Raw genomic sequence first — 19,341 nt, 5'->3', positions numbered from 1 at the left:
CCGGTGCGGATGATCAAGGATGCTATAACTTATTTCATGCCCAACAATGTCACCATGGGAACAAGTAAAATGAACACTGAACACACAATTCTCGACCGGCAGTCTTAGTGCGAAAGAAAGATTTTGACCTGCAATTGTTGTTCTGGGCATGTATATAAATTGACAACACAGATTTGATATCAAGAACCATTTAACTAATCTAATATCCGTGTTACGACCCTTCAATGGTCTATTCATACGAGATAGTTCCCTGGTAAGAAAACTGAGCACTAGAAAGGAGGAACACCCACGGTGAGAAGGCGGTTCAGAAAAAATGGGCAGTACTCAAAGGACAGAGCCAAACATAGTTCGGTTGTAGCAGTTCTAGTGAACAAACAGACTCACTTTCACAACTTTGCTAGTGCCAGCTTTTCGTTCAAAAGAAAAAATAAATGCCTCAGCAGAAGGTCCTGCAAGCAGGCCACTGATATCATGGACCTCCCCCAAAACTTGCAGGGATTAGCAGATATTTGCAATGCGGAGCATGTTACTGTAAAAAAAAAAAAAACATCAGAAAGCACCAAGGCACCTAGATGACCGTGACAAGGTCACTTTACTTTTCTTCATATATTAAAAACAAAGAGGGAGATAGGGCTTCTTCATTTCGGTTTTGCGCTCAGAGCTTCACGTTCCTAAAGCTCGAACTAGTCGAACCGTGACCTTTCAACAGCCTATAACACTGAAAGTTCTGAAAGCCTTGGAATATTTTATCACATTAATTTTGTCGTAGCAGGTTGCAACTTCAGAAGCCATAAGGTTTGAGTGACTCACCAAGTATGAGACATCTGTGAGAAGTGGGCACTTACTGCTGCCAACTTGACTGGAGTCAGGGCCCTCTCGGCGACAGCGCCCTTGAAGCGCCGGCATAGCACCCCAGTCACACTCCGCCCACGCAGGTTCTCCCTGCCGAAGATCCACTTCGTGGCCTCTTTAACGAACATGGAGTCTCCCCGGGCTCCCCTCACGTAGAACAGTTTGTCCTTTTCCACCAAGACACCATGTCAAAGGTGAACCTAGAAATAGATAGAAATGCTCTACAGGAAATGCAGCCAGCCATTGGTCCCGATCTCATTGATCTTTCGGAAACTTGTGCAGACGTCTGCCGCACAATGCCACTTTTTTCGGACGCAGGACATGCAAGGCAGCTCTTCACGCAACATCTTGGGGGTATTCTTTTCAAAGCCAATCACAGAAATTCACCACGGGCACTCACTACTCGTCTCCAACTTCTCAATGTAAAGAACACCTCATCTTGAAGTACAGAACAGAGAGTGGAACAAACATAACTGCAAAAGAATCGCATAGCAAACAGTTCCAGCCACGCATGTCGTCTGCTATGCACACAAAAAAAACACGGAGGGGAAAACAAAAAAGCTCACGGTCGGGTGTAGCCACGTGACTTCCGCCCACTCACTCTCTCCTCTCCACTTCTCCGACCTCCGTGCGCGGGTTTCAGTTTCAGTTCTGAGCAGTTGCGTTTTTTGGCTTTAATAAAAATATATGTGACTGTTGCAAAATATTAATTTGGTAGTCTTTCGACACTATTAAAAATCGGCTGGCCAAAAATGAAAACTTTTATTGGGGGGTTAAGTGTCCGTTTAAGTGAGTTCAGAGTAAAGAGAGAAAGCGAAAGGAGGGTACCAATTATAACACAATTTTAATTGGGCTCCTTGGTACATGATTTATGAAAAAGCTCGAAATAAAACAAGGACACTAGATAGAAAACGTTTCAGAAAAGTGCCAATTAATTGGGAAAGAAATATCTTATCAGTGCCCGGCCCTACTCTTTACATTCAACAGCATTCTGAAGCAGCCCGATGGTTCAATTTAAGGAAGCATATAAATAACCTCATTCAAGGAGCTGTGGAAACAATAAAATTTAGTCACTCGCCCAATATCTGGAATGCATATTCCATGAAATTCTGAACTTACCTCGTCATCAGCCTCTGCAAGCACTGGCACACACTCGGGAAATGCCTCCGGCGGGCCTGCTACAAGATCCGCTGCTGGAACAGCAGCATCAGCGGCCGGTACAGGTCGAGCGTGATCCACACCAGCTCGCACTACGTGAACTGAAGCAGGAGCGCCAGCTGCAGGAACCACTGCTGGGCAAGCTGGAGGAGCTGACCAAACACCGCCAGACGGGACATTGTCCACTGCAACATAATAAAACACTCTTTAGAAACAAGACACAGTTCAGGAGTCAACCGACTTTTCGGACGCCAAAAATTCAGACAAGCTTGATTATTCGGACTTCAGCACTTTCCTGGTTCGTTGATGGCATGAGGGCTTCATAGTACTTCATGCCACAGAAGACTACCGGCAGTGTGCTTATTTGTTTTTACGTAACACACCGGGACTGGAAAAGTAGCGCAAGCAGGACACAAAACAAAAGGATGAGAAACAAAACCAAAGAAGAAAAAGAGGAAGAAAAGAAATGCGCTCAAGTTCGCCGGCAGTGGGCGGCAGAGAGGTTGTTTAGTTTACAAAAAAAATACCGGTGAATAGCTAATGAATATTCATGCCAAGCATTTCCAACGGTTTGCGAGATATAAGCTCAATCTTTCTGACGAAATCCAATGCTGTAGCAGATCGTCTGCTCACCTTTTAACCAGTTGCACAGTTGCGTCGCTAGGCACAATCTGCCGCCCGATTAAAGTTAAGCCTTGTTGGTGCTGTGGTCATGCCTACGACCAGCTTCCTCACTCCCTCCTCCTCAACAAAAAGAACTCCTTTCTCCCCAATGACGAAAGGATGTGTGCTGGCCAGGCTCATCAGAAAGCGCATATTTAAAATGTTTTGACTGACAGAACAAACTTTCACTTCAAGCCTCATCTATGCGCACAGATCATGGTGTCTTGGTATGACATAATTGTTTGACATACTGCAGAACCAGAAAAATATTTCTTCAATCAAAGCAAAAGTGCTGCCGAGCAAAACGGGCTCATCGCCATCAGCAACAAGAAACAAACTCTCAAAGCTCCATTTGCACCCTAAGAGAAGAAAAGAGAATTATAGACACCTCTTAAACTCATTGATACATTGAGGCACCCCTGTAGTATATGCTTACTTCTGTTTGCGACCAAAAACAAAAAAATTAAAATTACTTTTGATCCCTCAGATAAAGTGTGAGCACATAATGTGTAGTGTGTGAGGTAAGCAACTGAAAGTGCCTCCACGCTTACCTAGTAGTGCCAGCAGCTGCTTCTTGATAGCGTCCTCTCTATCTGGGGCTCCTGCTCCAGGTTCAGCACCCTCTGCTTTGCCGACCTCAGCTTTTCAACCAGTCGGGCATGCTCCCCAAGCGACACAGCGGACGTCCTGTCCTCTGTCTTTTTTTTTTTCTTGTACTTGCCACCCACTGCAGGGGATGGCGACATCAAAATCTGGAAAAGAAAAAGGTCCAGGTGTTGTAATATTTATTTAATATAAACTCCAACACATAATTGGGACACACATAGTTCACACTAAATTGCTCCCCCCCTTTATTTTTTGGGTGCAGGTTTCAGCCCTATACCTGTGATTGCCCCCTCCCTGAAGAAATGCTTCCAGACGCCCCTGACAAGATATCCGGTATTCACTGTCAGTACAGGAAATAATTGGTATATCGTCCTTTACATACTCTAGTGTGTAAAGGACGATACCTGTTGTCAGAAAACACTGTGTAGGTAAACGAAATAGTATGATAAAATATTGTGTTAAAAGGTACTTCTAAGTTAGAAAGTAAAATATGATAATACTACTTTGCTCCCAGTGTACTTTCTATGAGGAACGTAAACTCTCAGTTGCTTTGTACTTGCAATTCAGTGCTTTTAAATACGATAGCATCTATAAACAAAGCATATGCACTTTAGGCGTCTGTTGGTCCGAGGATTTGTAACTGCTTTTGAAAACAGCATGTGCCGGCACATTATAATTCAGAAAAAAAAAAACATGCCGCCGGCACTGCGCCTCAAACCCACAACCGTTGAAGTCTAAGCCGGGCATCGTATCCGCTTCACTACGAGCATACATGGGTAAGCATTTGCGAAAGAGCTACTGGTTGCAGGCAAGAGCTGCGTTGATGCACGTGCCAGTGTCTCAACGCCGTTGTTGCCATAGCAATGTGCGCCGCATCTGGTCGCAGTCGCACATAGCCACATCTGAGGAGAGCTCTGTGAACCAGACTTGAGTATCATCTTTCGTTGTCGGTATGCGAAAGCAGGTCTCACCAGAGGAACATTACGCAAGCGTGCTGAGGCACAGTGAAAGCAAAGTGCCTAGGGTACTTCGGAACAACATAAAACATGTTTGTTGAAAGCTGGAGAGGCAAGTAGCAACAAGAGGACCATTGAAGCGGATGAAAAGATTAAAGAGAGGAAACTTCGGCTGCAACACAAGCAGGACGCCAAACAAATGAGGACGTCTTGCGATAGTGGAGAAGAGATGTAACTTCGTGTACAGCGAGATTTTGACTTGACTTAGAGCAGGTGAGCACATCTCGTAAGACTGAAGAGTGTCGAATTCAGATTTAATGCGGTCGAGAAACGAGCAGGAGAGTGTCTCTTGAAATTGAAGAGGGACAACTGCAGCTACAGCACAGTCGAGACCAGGAGTGGCCAAGCTGCGGCACTTTGTGTGTTAAAGTGCGGCTTGTGGTCCACTTTCATAGAGCGTTCTACCCACCGGATCTGTGTACCAGAATAGCAAGCAATTTAAAAAAAGTGTCTGTACAAATAGTCCTGACCAGCCATAATGAATGGACACAATTACTCATAAAGCGAACAAAATGCAAGATATTCTTTAGCCTAACCGTTCAATTTTACCCACAATTACTGCCCACTGGTAATGGAAGTGAAGTATGCTGCTGATTTGAAAAAGGGAAACAAAAGACGAACCCCCTCCTTCTGAACAGAGTCGAAGATGAGGTAAGAAAAACAGCCTAAAGGCACACATAAACCTCGAACCTTGAGTTCAATACCATAGGGATGGCCACGTGCTTCTTTTTCAAAGCAGCAGCCAGCTCAGCTCGTGTCTCTGTAAAACAAAACATGCACACTGAATTACATCTCAAAGTCGTCGTGTTCGTCTCCCTTTCCCTTCTTGTATCGGGGTTTATAAATATGACCGTTCACCAGCCAGCCTGCGCTATAACCCTTGTTTCAAAAATTATTTTTTTCGATATTTTTACACATTAAATGCACCACCTAGTCGAACTTATGTGGCAAATTTGTCGAGCTTACAAAGCCGATTTGTTGCGATTTATTTTGAGTGTCGTGGCTACCGTCTGGAGCGCCCTGTAGTTAAACAACGTAAAACCCTTTGCTCTTGCCGCCCAGTTCTTCACAAATCGGGCGCAAGGACCGAATCGGGCGCAAGGACATATTCGTGCCCACCACATTTCGCGAATTTTAGACGCCGGAACGGGGGACGTCGGAACGGGGGACGCCGGAACGGGAGCCCACGAAATTTCCGCTTTCCACGTGTCCTTAAATTTCGCTAATTTTTGGACGCGTGGAATTTGCAAAAAGTCGGGGGCTGGCGAACATTAGGGAGTGTTCGTAGACCGCGTTTCCCCCTCTGCAACGAAGATGTGCCTGCCCGCCGATAGTCTTGACTGTAGAGTTCCGGGTATATAGCGAGTTGCGGAGGGCGTTGCGGGACAGCGAAAACGATCTACGAAAACTCCCTATTAACGGTTTGCAGTATACGTTGCGCTTCGAGCCCCTGATGCGTAGAGAACAACTTACCATTCCCCGGCGCACGCTCCAACAGCCTCCCAGTAGACGCTTTTCGGCACGTCGGGGTCGAAGTCGCCAACGCTCGCCGGTTTGAACTTCTTGATACGGTTCACCACGCTGACTATTGCCTTCGCGCCATCAATATAAATCACGTACGCTTAGTACATATCGACACCGATACACACCGATCGAGATAGCCCTAATATGGTGGCTAGAAGGGGAAGTGTGGCGGCTGGGAGCGGAGGGCTGCACAGAGTTGCGATGAAAATAATAGAGGGCGCTGCGCGCAGCAGGCGAGTTAGCGCTGGCGTGCGGAGCATAGGAACGGAGCGCTGCGCGATATTTTCCCCTTGTTACGAATACTTTAACATAATTGATTCGCAAATAAAAGGCAACTAGACGTTTTCTTCAAGAGCTGAATCTACTGACACCTTGTTACACAATAAAAAGGAAAGAAAAAAAATATAATTTTTTATTTACATTCAGAACAAATGCGCTGCAGCAGGTGAACGTCCACCCGGTAGCATATAGTTCTGTGAAGTGGAAATTACTTTTTTTACTTGATAACTTTATGAATCGTGGATACTTCATTTGCTTCAGAGTGCAGCAGAAGAAAAATGTGACGAACAAGGCATAGAATGTAGGACTTTGTTTTATTTACCCGTACAGATATTTCATCAAGAATACAAGCCAAAGAAACTACTTGCTTCTGAAGCAGCCTTTGTTTTGACTGTCTTTTTCTTTTTCGGAAAAGTCCATGGACAGGAGTTAGTAAGCGCGCCAAGTATTTTATTTTAACAAGTCAGCAAAAAATGTCAACAAAAAGTGCGCATAGACAAATGTCCGACTGCCGCTTGATGTGGAGACGTCACACACTGAACTAGTTGAAAGGTGTACAAAATTACAGAAAAGCAGCACGTAGACCACACTTGGTGGGAGAGCTCTATTTGCACCTCCTTACCTTCAAAAGTTTTTGTCGCTCTCTTCGGTCAGCTCTCTCCTTATTCAGAGACTTTGTGAAGAAGTGCAGTCGTGTTAGCACGAAGAACTGAACAATTTTCGCCGTCAGTTCTTTCTGGTGCACCTTGCAGCCAACTTTCTGAAGTTTTAAGCTGCTTACAAACTGCATAAAATCAAATACGCTGAAGGCATGAAGTTTACCACTCGAGAAAAAGAATGTGAAAGCTTCCTCCAGCAGTGAAACAAGTTTGGCCAATTCAGCACAAGGGTACAGAAGGCCGCCTTTGTCAAAGCACCGAGTGAATTCACTGTTTACATTGCACCCAGCTTCTTCCCTGCTGACTGTGAGAGCTGAACCACACTGTTCACAGCAATGTTTTCGTGTGAACTTTCTGGCCACGTAACCGGCCATGTAAAAGACAAGGCGGCTGTCACTTGACTCTACAGCATAGCTGCTGTGATCAGGGTTCAAGGATGACTGAAGCGCGAAACCAGCCTCGTCAATGTTTCCAACTTCCAGCATGTCCTCAACAATGTCGCGTATGCCAAAGATGGTATTACCTTGGGCTGCTGATGAAGAATTGAGTAAAGCATTCACAAGCTCACCTGGAGAGTTCCCAGACTTAGGCGGTCTAGCCAGGTTATAAAAAGTTAAACAGTTCACTGTTACAAGAAACTGGGCAGGGCTTGGGTGGTCATTAGTGCCTGAATATTGCCTGACAATGCCAAACAAGTTCTCCAACTTGTCTTGGCTCAGTCTTGAAGTCATCAAGTACTTGAAGCCGAGAGACGTCACATACTTAAGAAGAGACAGTGTACTGCATATGGTCACACGCAGCCCTTCAGCAGTACTTTTGCTAATAAATCCACCTCCAGCCTCTTTTGCTGATTGTTCCCAGTCGTCTAGGAACATAAGAAAGGCCTCAAGCTCTGCAACACTCTTTGATGATGGCCTAAGCCCGTTCCGGGAGTGCCTTGATGTCATCACGGATATTAGCTGACTGACGCGCTTTACAAGATCTTCTGTGGGTGCGACTACGTCAGGATTCCAAGGCAAACGTTCCTCGTATATGAACAAGCCCTTCAGTACCTCATCACTGAAAAGGGTGAAAGCTAAATTGACTTTCATTTTTTCAAAAGAGTTGGGTCGGACGTGCGCACTAGTTACATGTGGCATTGCCTTCAGTGTTACGGAATTGTTGTCTACCTTCCATGCTGCTTCTATGTGTTCCACACACGCGCGGCCCAGTGGGGTTGTAAAACCAGTGCTTACAAATGAATTTCGCAAACATTTCACTAGATGTGGGAAGTCTGAGCAGAAATGCAGCTCTCTTGTAACGTCGACGGGATGCTTAGTCTTGCATGTGACGTGGCTCGAAGATGCTGAAAAATAAATGTAAAGTGATTACCACCTAGCACCATGCAGCCCACTATCGCTCTTAGCTTCAGAGGTGGTACAAGTGCTCGTCACATGTTTTCCTACAAGCAGAACCTCAGATGTTATAATTTAAGATGATCAGAATAAGTTACATTCACTGATTAGAGGTACTGTATGTATTCCTTGTACCTCCCTTTACCTGTGCACATCTAGGGGTTTGCAATACACCTTTTATGTGTCAGTTTAGAAAAACTAAACAAAAAGGGAAGTTTCATACCACTGATTCCGAATGACCTCCACATACTTCTGTTCCACGTTGCACCGTCACACGACACAAAGTCGACGAAAAGCCCAGCCTGTTCCGCCAGGAGGATTGCCTCAAGCAATAGTTTTGAAAGCATGTCTGCTTTGATGTTGCCCTTGGAGGAGAATACACCAAGTATTTGGGTCCAAGCACCTGCAGAATATTCAATATTGAATGCAGAAAATTATATGAGTGCAATAAAGATTATAGATTTGTTTTATATTTTCTGTAATTACAACTAAGACTGCCAGTTAGGCAGCACATACCACAAAGAAGAAATCGTCAATGAAACTTTTAAGTTCTTTTTTCATGGATTTTCAAAAAGAAAACATTCTATCATTCTGTTTTTAGAAAGAAAACACTCAATCATGGAAGGCCCATCAATACACAGGAGGCGCATAACATAGTATTTTTCACCTTGAAATGGCTGGAAAAGCATCACCATCCCATGATCTGCGGTGGTTGCCTTGTCCTCCTCACGTGTGAATTTTCCCAGGTCGACAAATCCTTCCACTTTCCCTAAAATAAAATTAGTAATGCAACATTCATGACCCTTTCCAACTGCTTATTATGGCTCGCACTATGATAGCGAAATTGTGGTTGCATGAACTTAAAGCACGCAAAACTGATGTTATCCTATTTGGGCTATTAAAAAGAGGAAAGAAAAAGCTACTACATACCTGATGTGTTGACACTGAAGTGCTCAGACAACTTCAACTCGTCAAAGACAATGCCGCCGTGCCGAGTGCAGACGTCCATCTTTGCAGTTTTCAGAGCAAGCGCTTTGAAGACACTGTCGTTGAAGCCGAAACCACTTTTGAAGTTGCGCACATAACGCTGCAGGCAAGTCCGGCTGGGCAAGACGAGTATTTTCTGCCTGCGCAGGTGTTCATACAGTTTGGGACTTCTCATGCGTAGAAGCACACATTCCAGTATCCACTCCTTTTCATAGTTCATACCAGATGTCGACTTTCGTGTTGCTGCCTTGAAGCATGTCCTCACAGCCATTTGTTGTTTTGGAGGCAGCCCTTTAATGCAATCGTTGAGCACTTCATCAGCAATTTGCTCATTGGCCACTCGCATTGCCTCTAGCTCTCTCTCTGTGTTGAGCAGCTTCTTTTGTGCGCTTCGCAAACGACGACGTGTGTTTGCGTGCATTCTTAGGCGGGCAACTGTTGCCTTGGGGCGTTTCTTTCGTGACATTTGGTTTTGGACCAGCTTTCTTAGGTATTTGCAGTGGATGCATGGCCCCTTCAGGTCGCATGTGAGTTCGCACTTGACAGAAAAAGCAGAGCCAGAAAATGACACATACCGGCTTCCATTGCAAGATTCAAATCCACAGCCTGTGCATATCACAAGCGAATGTGTGGTGTCAAGTACTGCTTGCGCCTCATCTGGCGACATCACAGCACACTCCTTGTAAAATTTGCCTCTCAGAAACACAGAGCAGATCACTGGCCCCGTCTGGTCACTTGCTTGCTTGAATTTGACCAACTTTGGCAGCAGCATGTGGTCCACGCATTCTCCCTTCTGTTCGCAAAGGCCAAAGAAAACAGTGCCTGGTTCCACAGAAAAGCATAGCCTGTTCCAGCAGGTGTCAGGTAGGCGGAGATTTCCGGAGATATAGTCCACTTTTGCTTCGTCTGGAAGCTCACCTTGTGCTGTTGTTTCGCCGGCGTCTTGCTGGTTTGATGGTCCAGCGTCGTTTACGGCAGTCCTCTTCTTTTTCTTTGCAGGAGGCGGGCCTTGCTCGCATAAGTTCCGTTCCTTCCTTTTAATAGGGGCTTTCTTCGTGAAATATTTTGGCGCATCCGGAAACACCGTTGGAATGGCGTCGCTCTTCAGCTGTGGCCGATCCCGCGGCATCTCGACAATTTCACCGCCGATTATATGCCGAAACGTCCTATCAATGAAACGTTCCTCGAAGTGCCGCTCACAAACAGCGCAGTCGCTTGTCAGGTCCTTGTCCGCCCGTTTTATGTTTTGTGCCCATTGCACTCGTCGGAAAGCGTCTTTCGGCGGTCGAAAAAGCGAAGCCTTCACCGTGCATGACTTGTACCCACTTTTGCAGCCCGGCACATAACAGGTTCGTCCTTTCAACGGCATAGCGTGCTTGCACAGAAGTCATACGAGAAAGCGCAAACAACACACCTGGAAAACGTGGAAAACAGCCAAAACCGCAGAACTCGCAGCAGCCTCGAAAGAGCGCCGGCGACCGCGAACCAACAGATCACCCGAGACCGCTGACTCCCCTGCAGACTGCAGCGCCCCTCGCGGTGGCGAAAATTTTCATCGCAACTCGCGCCCCTCTCCGACATGGCGCGCATACGGCGCCCGTCACACTTCCCCTTCCAGCCACCATAGCCCTAACGTCAATGCGGCTTTGGTTCACAGCACTGGCTGGCACTGGCCGGCTAGCCAGCGGCGCTGGTATGTAAGGATTGGATTGGATTAAATAAATAATCTGCCTTAGTTTATATTAATACTATTATTACTCAAAATAGTTTTAGAACATTTAAAAGCATAGAAACTTACCATGTTAAGTTTATTTATTGTTAAGAAAAACATTGTCCGTCGTTGGTTGTTTTTCTCCACTCTGGCTTGCAGCTACGAAATCCAACCCAATCCGACGTCAATAAACCGAAACCGAAACTACCGCGGTACAGGGCTCAAAGCTATGAAGCAAACTCTCGTTTATCTCGGCCTCGCTTCCCATGGATTTGGTTTTCTCATTTTATGACTTTAAATATGCATGTCATAAAATGGTTGAGTTTGATAGCTGAAACTGTTAAACTGAAATGACCTAATATGTGATTTTCTGATTAAAATTCTTCATTGAAAAAAATATCACAGTTTAGTTTCGCGGTGAGCGCGTTCCCGTCGAGGTCTGATAATTTCTGGTCGCGTTAAATAGACCGATCTCACCGGCCAGTTTGACTACGCCACCGCTGCCGCAATGCAGCGAGGGAACTTTAGTCTTTGGGCACGTGCGACAACCTCGCTGGAGCTCTTCGCGTGCAGAGCACGAGAAGGCACGAGCCCTCGCGTGCACGGCCGTCTGCCTCCTGTGAACTAAAGTTATGGCGGCTTTACGCATGCGCCCAACGCTTAGTGAGATCGGTCTATTGTGTATACCGCTAGAGCCTGTACAAGGTTACCGACCGCCGGTTTAAGTGCCGGCGCCGGTAAGGCGTTACCGGTCGCTCCGATACGTGGTTGCTGTTAGCCGCGCATCGATTACTGGCCACTGGTACGTTATTACGGCCCACCAGTGTGGCGTACCGGCTTCGCCTGTACGTGTTCACTCGCCGCCTGTACATGATATGGGCAACCGATACGGCGTATCGGCTTCGCCGGTACGTGGTTACCGGTTACCGGTGTGGCCTACCGGCTGTTCCCGTACGCGTTTACCGGCCGCCTGTACATGGTATGGGCAGCCGGTACGGCGTATCGGCTTCGCCAGTACGTGGTTACAGGTCTCCGGTACAGAGCTACCGGTTACCGATATGAGAATACAGGACTCCGGTGTGAACCGGTATAGGCCGGTATACATTTGTACAGGTTTTTTCAGTAGGATGATGAAGTGGAGCGAACGGAATAACAGGAAAGAAAAACAGAAGGTCGGTTATGGCGGCGCCCATGCACAGCTGCCTGAAAGCGACGCGAAAATCGTTCCGAGATGATGGCGAGGCACATGCAGGGATGATAGATTGTCGTACATGCCTCGCCATAGTGTTATGTATCGTAATATTACTAATCTAAGTGACCAGGTAGCACTTCAAATTATCTTAATAGTATTCAAACCTGGTGCAATATTTGTGGAAAATGTCATTAAACATTGATAAGTGTACATTAGTTTCCTAAACAGGACAGGTATATTTCAAATTTCGTTGAAGTATCACTTTACTGACACCCCCAAATAATAAGTATAGTTTTATTATTTAATAATAAAAATATTATTTAAAAATAGTTTTAATAAATTAAAAAAAAAACGCACCTGCTGTAAACCAAGGGTCTAGGAGAACTCGTCACAAGCCAACTCGTCGCAGCCAACTCGTCACAGGTAAACTCGTCAAATAGGGCAAGTCGTCATAGGGCATCTCGTTCACGGGGAAGTAGTAACAGAGGGCAACTGGGCACTAGTCCATTTCGTCACAATTTAACTTTTTCTCGGATCTTGCGTTTGCAATTCGGCTTTGATAACTGATGACAAATAGTAAATTACAACTAAAAAATAAAAGCACGACATCGTTTTATATAGATTTTTCTCAAAAAGAGCTTCTGCTGCCATCTCGAAGCGTTTGTGCGTATGGCGCCTGCTTTGCTCGCTTTCCGAAGCGGCAAACACGCACGTGCTGGGCTGTAAATATCGCACGCTTGGCCGTACCTGAGTATGGTGTATCGTCGGGGACAAGTAAAGAACGCGCACGTTAGCTTCCGCCGTGCTTTGGTTGGGCGTGCGCGCTCGTGCTAGCAAGGGAAGCAAACTCATTGACCCATGACCGACTGTAACAACCACTCTGAAACGGGAAAATATTGGGTCTAGGAGAACTGATCACAAGCCAACTCATCATAAGCAAACTCATCAAGTAGGGTAAGTTGTCATAGTGCATCTGAGGGCAAAGCTTCCGAAAGGTTTTAATAACAAAGGGACGTCGTAAGTAAAGATAACACCGAAAAGCCGACCACAACCGACCCCTGCAAACAAGCAAAAGGAGAGGCCAAGCTTGAAACTGCGACAAGTTCGATGCGACCACTTTCCAAAATAAAGCCCCCCCCCCCCCTTCCCCTCGCCCCTCTAAAAAAAAGTCTGTGACGAACTTTCCAAGAACGAGAAGGGCACTGCGACCACTTTCCCTACTACGAGTTCACCTAGAACGAGATGCCCTCTTTGACCAGTTCACCTATGACCGGTTTCCCTATGACGACTTGGCTGTGACGAGTGGGCCTGTTCCCGTAAACCAAAACCGACACTGTACTGGGGAGGAAAGAGAAATGTAGAGGAGGAGAGAGTTGCCGGAAATCACGTAACTACACGCGACCGCATTTTTTTTTCTTTTTTTTTTTTTCTTTTGTTGTTTTGGCGGTGCAAAGCAGAGGGGGGGGGGGGGGGGGGGGGGTCCAAAGGAGAGGAAAAACGCGCTCGTCGCAGATTGCATAAAAAACGCAAAGATCAAGCACTTTGTGTTCGGCGTTTGCGCATTTTCCAAACTACCACCACTTATAAGGCGAGCGATATTTTCAGCCAGGAGAAGGGGCGACGACTGGGCGACGTCTTCGTGCGAATCAGGTTGGTGGTCGGAATAAATCCTAATACTTTTTAATGGTAAAAGATTTGTCTTTCGAGGCTTGACAGATTCGCCAGTACCGCGAAGAACAGCTCTAAGGCAGAGGTCCCACACCCGTCTTCCTCCACCACTGCTTGGTCCGCTTTGTTCAACCGTCCAGCACGCGAGAGTTCTTCCAATTCTATGTGCAACTTTTTTTTTCGATCAACGTATTTGAAACCTTTTAGAAGCCACAAAAAAGGAGTATCATATCTTTTTTTTTTTTCTATTTTTAATATTGAGTGAGCGCCTTCAATGACCCGCGACTTTGATTATATTTGATGCGTGTGTCTTAAGTTCTAAACCTTACAGAAGGTCTTGTGACCACGAAAAAGAGTGAGCGCACCTCGAACCGGCCAGTTCTCGATCGGCGGTTTTCGGGCGGAAAAAAAAACGAATTTCTTGTGTTCCGGGTAGTAGGGCTCACAATAAAAACGTTGGCGAGCGTAAATACACTGTCAATGTCCCTTTAATTATCACCAGATTGGACGTATTCGAGTCGATAAATAATAACGCTTAGAGTATCCGCACTTTATTTCACGAATTTTGTCCGCTTAGTTATTTTCTGCGCTTAATGCAGAGCGGGCTCAATGACGATCGTTACGATTTGAAAATGCGTCTTTATGTGCATTCGATAGGGTGTCACGAAGCTCAGACGATATTATTGCGTGATGTCGCGGACTGTCTTAGACGTAAAGCCCTTTCCTGCAATTGCAGATAAAGCTTCAGATAAATGGCAACACTGATTTGAAGCACCAAGGTGGATGAAGTGTCGTTTCTTTGAAACGTGGCTTACTTAGTGAGCTCCACCAGATATGAACATGGGTATACCAATCTCGAATGCTTAGTTTACAGGCACCTGAAATGAGGCTGAATTGACAGACATATTCACTCACCAAGGATGAGGAGCACGTTCTTCTGCTTTTGAGGCACTACGAACTTCACAAGGCAGAGGGCGATTAGCAAAGCGTAAAAGAGACGCGGCAGCATGACTTCTTTCCAAGGTTCACCGACAATCTTCCGGCCCAGATAAGGAAGTTATCGGGTTCTATTTCAGACGCGCTTCACACAGTCCGTGCCTCTGGATTGCCGTGTACCGCGCGTGTCAACCGATGTTTGAAGCACCGTGTCGCTAGGGCAGACAACTGTGGTGAACAACCGTGAGCGTACAGCACGTTTGAACACGGGCGCAATGCTCCGAAGGTCGAAAGCACGGGGGGCGGATACATGAGCTATCCGAACCTGGCGCTAGCCGGTGCGGTAAAAGTTCCGCATGGGGTGCCTCCGACCAACACCACTTAGAAGATAATGCCTGCACATGACGTCATCGTGAGCGGATCCCCGACCGACCCGCCCCATGCGGCAAACGCACTGAAGTTTGACAAGAGGCGCCGCAAGGCGGCAGACACGTCCGTCTTGGCCGCCGCGTGCCATATCAGTTGCGGAACTGGCCATAAACGCTGCTTCCACAAGCAGTCCCCCTTCTCCAACCCCCCCGCCCGCCTCCCGTAACGTTCGACGCGCCACCGCTGTGGGGGCGGCTACTACGGTAAGTGCAGTGTATTCTATGGAACATTTGTGCTTGGAAACACAACGTCTTCACGGCATTTCACCGTACTCTATGGGCACACAGCCTTGTGACGAAAGACCAGACGGCACTTTAAACGACGGGACGCGAACTCAGCTCTGCGGGAGATCCGCAACTGAGCTAACCTATCGCTGGTGTTGCAGCCTGCTAGACGCAATGGCGGCGATGCTGTCGCGAGCTAGGCGGCGCTGCGTGTACCCACCAGTGATGACGTTCGGGGTGGGGATGTCCTTTTTCCTTTATGTGGTGTTGCCAGCATAGGCGGAGGTCAGCGCTGGATATCCTGACTTAACCAAGTACCGCCATCGTTCTATCGTGCCGCGGACGCTCCTATTGGAAGCCGACCACACGTCGCCATTTTTGGCTCATAGCGCATCCAATATCTAGACGCGCACGCTCCTAGTAGTCCGTTGTGACTGCCGGTGACGCTCCGCCGTTGGAGAGCGCGCTCCCATTGGTCTACTGGAGGTGCCGACGCCGCGACGAACTTGATTGAGGGCGACGCTCCGCCATTTTTGGCACAAATACGTCCGAGTGTGCGCCAGCTTGGCGGTACTTGTTCATAAAATTCAAATTCATCCAGCGATTTAAGACGGAGGCTACTGGGGGAACATGCCCCCCCCCCCCCCCCCCCCACCCCTCGCGAAGCATGGGCGTTTCTACTGCGGGGGCGCTTGGGGCTCTCTTCGAAGTTTTCCGGGGAGGGGGGGGGGGGGGGGGGGGGGCGGTGGCAGGTTGCATATCTCCCGTCTCAAAATTCTGCCGACTCTCGGACATCGAGCGAGCCTTTCCACGGCGCCGTGTTAGAGCGCAGTTAAGGGCTGTTTATACTCCAACGTAACGTCGACGGGCGCGCGCGCCCAACCGCGTTGCGTGACGTTGCTACGAAAGGAGAGTTTATACTCTGACGACAGGTGGAACGCCTCGCAACGTAACGCGCCCCGGCGCGCGCCGGCGAAGCTCACGTCGAGGCGGGCTGTTTATACTCCAACGTAACGTCGACGGGCGCGCGTTCCCGAGCGCGTTGCGTGACGTAGCTGCGGAAGGAGAGTTTATACTCCGAACACAAGTGGAACGCCTAGCAACGTAACACGCCTCGGCGCGCGCCGGCGAAGCTCACGTCGAGGCGGGCTGTTTATACTCCAACGTAACGTCGACGGGCGCGCGTCCGAGCGCGTTGCGTGACGTAGCTGCGGAAGGAGAGTTCATACTCCGAACACAAGTGGAACGCCTCGCAACGTAACGCGCCCCGGCGCGCGCCGGCGAAGCTCACGTCGAGGCGGGCTGTTTATACTCCAACGTAACGTCGACGGGCGCGCGTTCCCGAGCGCGTTGCGTGACGTAGCTGCGGAAGGAGAGTTTATACTCCGAACACAAGTGGAACGCCTCGCAACGTAACGCGCCCTGGCGCGCGCCGGCGAAGCTCACGTCGAGGCGGGCTGTTTATACTCCAACGTAACGTCGACGGGCGCGCGTTCCCGAGCGCGTTGCGTGACGTAGCTGCGGAAGGAGAGTTTATACTCCGAACACAAGTGGAACGCCTCGCAACGTAACACGCCTCGGCGCGCGCCGGCGAAGCTCACGTCGAGGCGGGCTGTTTATACTCCAACGTAACGTCGACGGGCGCGCGTTCCCGAGCGCGTTGCGTGACGTAGCTGCGGAAGGAGAGTTTATACTCCGAACACAAGTGGAACGCCTCGCAACGTAACACGCCTCGGCGCGCGCCGGCGAAGCTCACGTCGAGGCGGGCTGTTTATACTCCAACGTAACGTCGACGGGCGCGCGTTCCCGAGCGCGTTGCGTGACGTAGCTGCGGAAGGAGAGTTTATACTCCGAACACAAGTGGAACGCCTCGCAACGTAACGCGCCCCGGCGCGCGCCGGCGAAGCTCACGTCGAGGCGGGCTGTTTATACTCCAACGTAACGTCGACGGGCGCGCGTTCCCGAGCGCGTTGCGTGACGTAGCTGCGGAAGGAGAGTTTATACTCCGAACACAAGTGGAACGCCTCGCAACGTAACGCGCCCTGGCGCGCGCCGGCGAAGCTCACGTCGAGGCGGGCTGTTTATACTCCAACGTAACGTCGACGGGCGCGCGTTCCCGGGCGCGTTGCGTGACGTAGCTGCGGAAGGAGAGTTTATACTCCGAACACAAGTGGAACGCCTCGCAACGTAACACGCCTCGGCGCGCGCCGGCGAAGCTCACGTCGAGGCGGGCTGTTTATACTCCAACGTAACGTCGACGGGCGCGCGTTCCCGAGCGCGTTGCGTGACGTAGCTGCGGAAGGAGAGTTTATACTCCGAACACAAGTGGAACGCCTCGCAACGTAACGCGCCCCGGCGCGCGCCGGCGAAGCTCACGTCGAGGCGGGCTGTTTATACTCCAACGTAACGTCGACGGGCGCGCGTTCCCGAGCGCGTTGCGTGACGTAGCTGCGGAAGGAGAGTTTATACTCCGAACACAAGTGGAACGCCTCGCAACGTAACACGCCTCGGCGCGCGCCGGCGAAGCTCACGTCGAGGCGGGCTGTTTATACTCCAACGTAACGTCGACGGGCGCGCGTTCCCGAGCGCGTTGCGTGACGTAGCTGCGGAAGGAGAGTTTATACTCCGAACACAAGTGGAACGCCTCGCAACGTAACGCGCCCCGGCGCGCGCCGGCGAAGCTCACGTCGAGGCGAGCTGTTTATACTCCAACGTAACGTCGACGGGCGCGCGTTCCCGAGCGCGTTGCGTGACGTAGCTGCGGAAGGAGAGTTTATACTCCGAACACAAGTGGAACGCCTCGCAACGTAACGCGCCCTGGCGCGCGCCGGCGAAGCTCACGTCGAGGCGGGCTGTTTATACTCCAACGTAACGTCGACGGGTGCGCGTTCCCGAGCGCGTTGCGTGACGTAGCTGCGGAAGGAGAGTTTATACTCCGAACACAAGTGGAACGCCTCGCAACGTAACACGCCTCGGCGCGCGCCGGCGAAGCTCACGTCGAGGCGGGCTGTTTATACTCCAACGTAACGTCGACGGGCGCGCGTTCCCGAGCGCGTTGCGTGACGTAGCTGCGGAAGGAGAGTTTATACTCCGAACACAAGTGGAACGCCTCGCAACGTAACGCGCCCCGGCGCGCGCCGGCGAAGCTCACGTCGAGGCGGGCTGTTTATACTCCAACGTAACGTCGACGGGCGCGCGTTCCCGAGCGCGTTGCGTGACGTAGCTGCGGAAGGAGAGTTTATACTCCGAACACAAGTGGAACGCCTCGCAACGTAACACGCCTCGGCGCGCGCCGGCGAAGCTCACGTCGAGGTAGGCGCTGCTCGAATCTCGGCGTCGGCCGACGACGGTCGTCACCCAGAATTCCTCGCGCGAGCGTCAGTTGGAAAGAAAAATGGCGAACGGAGGTGCCGCGGAGTGCGAACCGAGTGATCTGACGACGGACGAGGTTGAGCGGCTCATTGAAGCGGTGAGAGAGCGCGAGTGTCTTTACGACATCGGTTCTCTAGAGTACAGGGATTCCAAGGGAAAAAAGAATGCCTGGGAGTCCGTGCGCATTGCCTGCGGCATGAAGCCCGGTAAGTTGACTAGGGTGCTTTCATGTGCGATTTGATTGGGGTGACTACATTTGGCCATTTTGTTTCGAACGCTTATTTATATATATATATATATATATATATATATATATATATATATATATATATATATATATATATATATATATATATATATCTTTTGTGTGTGCTGAAGCGCGTGAAAGAGCGTGTCCCTGCGCGCGCTCGTGGCGCTGACTGTGCTACGGCCACGGTGTAGCTACGGCGACATTTTGTTTCCTGCGATTTCTTTGTATTTTTCCTGTGAGCGCGTGCTGTCGCCATCGGGCACTACAAACGATGGCATCATCCAAACAGAAAGACATTGAGGCGCTCTAGTTATTTAGGACTTCAAACAGAAGAGCAGTGCAAGCGGCTTAACTGATATGGCAACTTGTTCGGCATTTTATTTTTGTATCACGTCTGCATTTGGGAGAACTGAATTTGACA

The 19,341-nt window shown here is 49.1% G+C and overlaps 1 protein-coding gene and 1 non-coding gene across 2 annotated transcripts in view; one reads left to right on the top strand and one right to left on the bottom strand.

The window, feature by feature from the left end:
• The window catches only part of LOC8052330 (N-sulphoglucosamine sulphohydrolase), a 158,382-nt gene extending 143,205 nt beyond the window's left edge, over window positions 1-15,177 (bottom strand). The window contains exon 1 of the mRNA XM_040212533.2: window positions 14,625-15,177. Within this exon, the coding sequence (XP_040068467.1) occupies window positions 14,625-14,718 (94 nt within the window). The 5' untranslated portion in view covers window positions 14,719-15,177. The remainder of the gene's footprint in view (window positions 1-14,624) is intronic.
• A 3,776-nt stretch (window positions 15,178-18,953) lies between these two features.
• On the top strand, window positions 18,954-19,125 carry LOC120841608. Its single transcript, XR_005715783.2, has one exon. It is a non-coding gene; the product is annotated as a small nucleolar RNA snR85 (small nucleolar RNA).
• Window positions 19,126-19,341: the final 216 nt, after the last annotated feature.

This window comes from Ixodes scapularis, unplaced genomic scaffold (assembly GCF_016920785.2).
Source record: "Ixodes scapularis isolate PalLabHiFi unplaced genomic scaffold, ASM1692078v2 PGA_scaffold6__148_contigs__length_123643588, whole genome shotgun sequence".
Classification (NCBI taxonomy): Eukaryota; Metazoa; Arthropoda; class Arachnida; order Ixodida; family Ixodidae; genus Ixodes; species Ixodes scapularis.
Note: the sequence above shows the minus strand (reverse complement) of the source record. Positions and strands in the feature narration are given on the sequence as shown.